The 5,000-nt window shown below is 37.6% G+C and overlaps 1 protein-coding gene across 5 annotated transcripts in view; it reads left to right on the top strand.

Annotated features, from left to right (window-relative positions):
- Window positions 1-5,000, top strand: part of focad (focadhesin) — an 83,059-nt gene that overhangs the window by 67,736 nt on the left and 10,323 nt on the right. For 4 of the 5 annotated variants that reach the window (XM_017718846.2, XM_017718847.2, XM_017718848.2 and 1 more), the window contains exons 30-32: window positions 1,948-2,067; window positions 3,112-3,234; window positions 4,049-4,129. In XM_017718846.2, coding sequence (XP_017574335.1) covers window positions 1,948-2,067; window positions 3,112-3,234; window positions 4,049-4,129 — 324 coding nt within the window. The remainder of the gene's footprint in view (window positions 1-1,947; window positions 2,068-3,111; window positions 3,235-4,048; window positions 4,130-5,000) is intronic. The other variant, XM_017718850.2, reaches the window with a different exon arrangement.

Genomic DNA, 5,000 nt, shown 5'->3' with positions numbered 1-5,000 from the left:
TATCTGTATAAAAGACACCTGTCCACAACCTAAAACAGTCACACTCCAAACTCCACTATGGTGAAGACCAAAGAACTGTCGAAGGACAGCAGAAACAAGATTGTAGACCTGCACCAGGCAGGGAAGACTGAATCTGCAATAGGCAAGCAGCTTGGTATGAAGAAATCTACTGTGGGAGCAATAATGGAAGAAAATGGAAGACCTACAAGACCACTGCTAATCTCCCTCGATCAGGGGTTCCATGCAAGATCTCAGCCCATGGGGTCAAAATGATCACAAGAACGGTGAGCAGAAATCCCAGAATCACACGGGGGGGACCTAGTGAATGACCTGCAGAAAGCTGGGACCAACGTTACAAAGGCTACTGTCAGTAACACACTACGCCGCCAGGGACTCAGATCTTGCAGTGCCAGACGGGCACTTCAAACTTCAGACGAGCGCGTCTGAAGTTTGCAAGAGAGCATTTGGATGTTCCGGAAGAGTATTGGGAGAATGTCATATGGTCAGATGAAACCAAAGTAGAACGGTTTGGTACAAACACAACTCGTCGTGTTTGGAGGAGAGTGAATGCTGAGTTGCATCCAAAGAACACCATACCAACTGTGAAGCATGGGGGTGGCAACATCAGGCTTTGGGGCTGTTTCTCTGCAAAGGGACCAGGACGACTGCTCCGTATACACGAAAGAATGAATGGGGCCATGAATTGTGAGATTTTGAGTGCAAACCTCCTTCCATCGGCAAGGGCATTGAAGATGAAACGTGGCTGGGTCTTTCAGCATGACAATGATACCAAGCACACTGCCAGGGCAACAAAGGAGTGGCTTCGTAAGAAGCATTTCAAGGTCCTGGAGTGGCCTAGCCAGTCTCCAGATCTCAACCCCATAGAAAACCTTTGGAGGGAGTTGAAAGTCCGTGTTGCCCGCCAACAGCCCCAAAACATCACTGCTCTAGAGGAGATCTGCATGGAGGAATGGGCCAACATACCAGCAGCGGTGTGTGCCAACCTTGTAAAGACTTACAGAAAACGTTTGACCTCGGTCATTGCCAACAAAGGATATATAACAAAGTATTGAGATGAACTTTTGTTATTGACCAAATACTTATTTGTTACTTACCAAATACTTATTAATATTTATTCCACCATTATTTGCAAATAAATTCTTTAAAAATCAGACAATGTGATTTTCTGAATTTTTTTTCCTCATTTTGTCTCTCATAGTTACAGGCCTCTCTCATCTTTTTAAGTGGGAGAACTTGCACAATTGGTGACTGACTAAATACTTTTTTTCCCCACTGTATGTAAAGTTCTGTAAAGTTATGCTGTAGTTTAATGAAGGAAATGAACCACAATTACATAATATACATGTATGTCAGCATTCTTTAAAACCCAGCTAAAGAAGAATTTGACCGTTTTCCTGAATTGTGTTTTGCATCGAAGCAATTCACTGACTTGCTGAATTCTTTGCTGTAGTGGTGATGGCCATTTCATTTTCTATCCAAGACACAAAATGAGCAGTGAACCTTCATGTGATGTCAAAAAAAGGGAGAAATAGTAATTAATCAGAAATGTTGTATTTGGATGTTTTTCTGCAAATTCCTAAAATCTCTGCAACAAAAGTGTGTAAAAATATACGTTTTATGCCAAAACTTAGCTCAAAATTATTATAAAAGTGTCTTAAACATCAGGCTTTGGACCGCTGGTTCCTATAACCACCACTGTGAACAGTTCTGGGTCTGCAAGTGTCTCTAGAACAGAGCATTTTACATTGGATCACTCAATGATTTTCCAGCTTAAATATTATCTATTTAACTATTTAATTATGCTCAACTTTTGAAAAGTTGGTGTGATAATAATAATAACTACATTACACAGGTGATCGTTTTTTACTTTTTATTGAAATGTGCTATGTTACACCGGAGGTAATCTTTGTCTTTGTGATAGTGCAGGTTCTGACATACTCAGTGGCGTATGTAGGAGTGTCTGCATTTATTTCTGGTGTTATTGATGCCAGTAAAGCTGAAGAGATCATGAACGTCCTGCGCTCCATGACTGAAGAGAGCCAACAGGTGAGGACAGAGGCGCAAGTGTCGGCCCTGTGAAGCTCACTCAGCAAACTTTCTGAAAACAAAAGTAGGAAGATTTAGCCAGATTTTTCTTGTTTAGAAGATGTTTGAATGCATTGTAATAGATAACACAGAGTTTGCTGGATGATTGTGCTCTTTGTTATTAAGACACTTCTGATGATGTGTTGCCTGTCAAAAGTCTAGATCTACTGATTAACTACTAGTTTAATTAGAAGAAAACAGTAACACAAATATTTGATGGTTATAATTTGGAAACAATGTCAAATTTTAGACATTTTTATCTTCTTGTCATGGTGTCACTTATTAGCTCTAAAGTCAAGCCAAACGTGGCCTAACATATTTTTCATGTATGCTATTAACCGTATATTTTTTAAATAAAACAAGCTCTTTATAGCGAGGAAGATATTTTGATGAACATGAAGCTGAGTGTAGGAAAAATAAACCCACTGTATTCACAAATAGCTGTGTATGTAAACAAAACAAAGTATTTCTAAGTATTTTTCTTTAGGGCCCATATCATGGAACAATGAATTGCCTTTAACTCTTTGAAATAAGAGTTTGAAGTAGTGTGGCAACACTGCTAAAATTTCAAAACATACTGTTCACTCCAATGTCCATACCTGGAAATTAAGCTGCAAATGCAGCCTGTTTTCAATACATTCATCAACACATACATTCACTTGTTTGGCCTAAAGTTTTAGCCCTGCCCATTCACACTGAAGTTATAAGGAGTGTTTTCTAAAGAGGTGCAATACGGGGTAGCCAATCAGGACAGAGATTAGATACATACATAACTCTTAAAGGCACAGTAACAAAAAACAGCCTGCTTAATTGTAAGTGATAAAGTTGGAAAATGATTGTAAAATAAATTATGTAAAATAAATTATGATTGTTGAAAGCAGACTTAAAGGGGCCAAAATAAAATAAAAAATATAGCTTATGGCCTCTTTAACAGAAAAATATGAAAATTCAAATTTCAAAGGAAGACAAAGTCCATAACTGTTTGCCTGCGTATGTTGTGTGTAGACTCCAGGCTTTGCTCTGGCTCTGGGCCTCACTGTGTATGGACTCTCCTCCTGTGGACATGGTAAAGCTGAAGACATCCGCCCTCGTCTACTGGCTGCATGGACAAAGATCCTGCTAGCAGAGGTACCGTACAACCCTCAGATGCACTCTTTGTTTGCTCTGTAGATATCAGATTCAATTCAAGATTCACAAAAATATACCCATGACTTGTAGTCACATGGTACATAGTATTTGGGATAGATTTCTATCTGATGTCTGTATAGTCAGCTGTGTACTTAAATGACCTCTGTATACTGTTTGGCGAAAGACTGTACAGACTGTTCTGCTGTTTGACCAGATTACTGACATTAGATGATGTGGACAGTGTTATTCAAACAAGTCTGTGCTCTGAGCATTTGACTGTGCCTTCTGCTTGTAATAGAAAGTGAGATTGCTTTCAGGATGTCAGCACAGAAACTGTAATAACTGTAATCAAGACTAGATATAATGGCGGAGCACTAAGGCTCAACTCACTGTTTGAGTTTATTGTAAACGTAAGAAGCTGAGAGTTGTTGCTATTATTTTGCTGATATATTACAATGTAATTACACATTTATTACATAGGTATGCAGTGAATGTTGCATTTGATCTGCCTTCTGCATTGATGGATTTAAGATTGCTTCTTTCTGTCTGTTTCAGTAACATGCAATGGCATGACATGGCAAAATTTAAAGAATATTTTTTGCAACAGCAGTAACATAATTTAAATCATAATAAAAAATAGCTCCTTTTCTACTAAACTGTCACACTGATTGAAAGTTCATTTTAATTAGCTACACTTGATAATAAATATAAAATTAAGCTATCATTTTGGCAATAAGTGCAATTTCAAAGGGTTAAAGTGTTATATAAGCTTTCGTTTTTGTTTTGATCTCTCTTTTCATTTTCTCTCCATCAGGGTTGTCCAACCATGCAGAGACTGGCAGCCCTCAATGGACTGATCGCACTAGTGGGTTCTGAAACTGCTCTCCTTCAGGTAGTCTGTCTCAGATCCTACATATTATCCAGAATGCAGCTGCTGTGACATAGTGCTAGTAACATGCACTGCTTTGCTATTAAAGATTTTAATTGAAGCTAAGATAAATATAGTGATTTAGGATGGGTGATGTGGAAAAAATATATCATAATGCTTCACAACATTTTCATGATACATAATATGTTTCACAGTCTGTAGTTTTCCTAAGGTTTCTAAGGTGGCTCAATCAAAACGGAACCAGTGGTGCTACGTTTAAACAATACTATTGAAAATTGTAAATACGATTACTTTTATTCTGCGTTTCACACGCATTATGCTGCACTACATCCAGTTGGAAAGGACTAATTATGCTCTGTCTAAGTAAACATGTTGTTGGCCAGTGTTCTGTAAAAAAGAATTTTGCCATTTTTAAAAATATCTTCTGCATGACTCAGATGTAAATGATGTGAAATGCTGTGTTTTAGAGAAACTTGCTGACTCTTGCCTTACAATGACCGTGATAGGAACCAGGGATTGCAATGTCTTTAATAATCATTTTATGTATTAAAACTATATGTTTTCAAAGTTTTTATGTGTAATGTTGGTAATAGTAAATTTGGATTAAATCTGAAAAGAAAAAAACTATCATAAAGCAATGTCTCAGACATCAGGCAGTACTTATAACTATTTTATGTAATAAAGTTCTGTCTGAGGGCTTTAGAGGCTTTCAAGACTTCAAATGTCTGATTCCTATCACCACCACTGTGAACAGTTCTGACTTCTAAGGTTCTCTAAAATGAAGCATTTCACATTAAAACACTCTGAATGACTGTTTTACATCTTACAACCATTTGATTATGCAGTTTTTTAATTCCCTTTAAATTACTGACATTCA

The sequence above is a fragment of the Pygocentrus nattereri genome, chromosome 2 (genome assembly GCF_015220715.1).
Source record: "Pygocentrus nattereri isolate fPygNat1 chromosome 2, fPygNat1.pri, whole genome shotgun sequence".
NCBI classification, from domain to species: Eukaryota; Metazoa; Chordata; class Actinopteri; order Characiformes; family Serrasalmidae; genus Pygocentrus; species Pygocentrus nattereri.
This window is presented reverse-complemented; position numbering and strand designations above follow the sequence as displayed.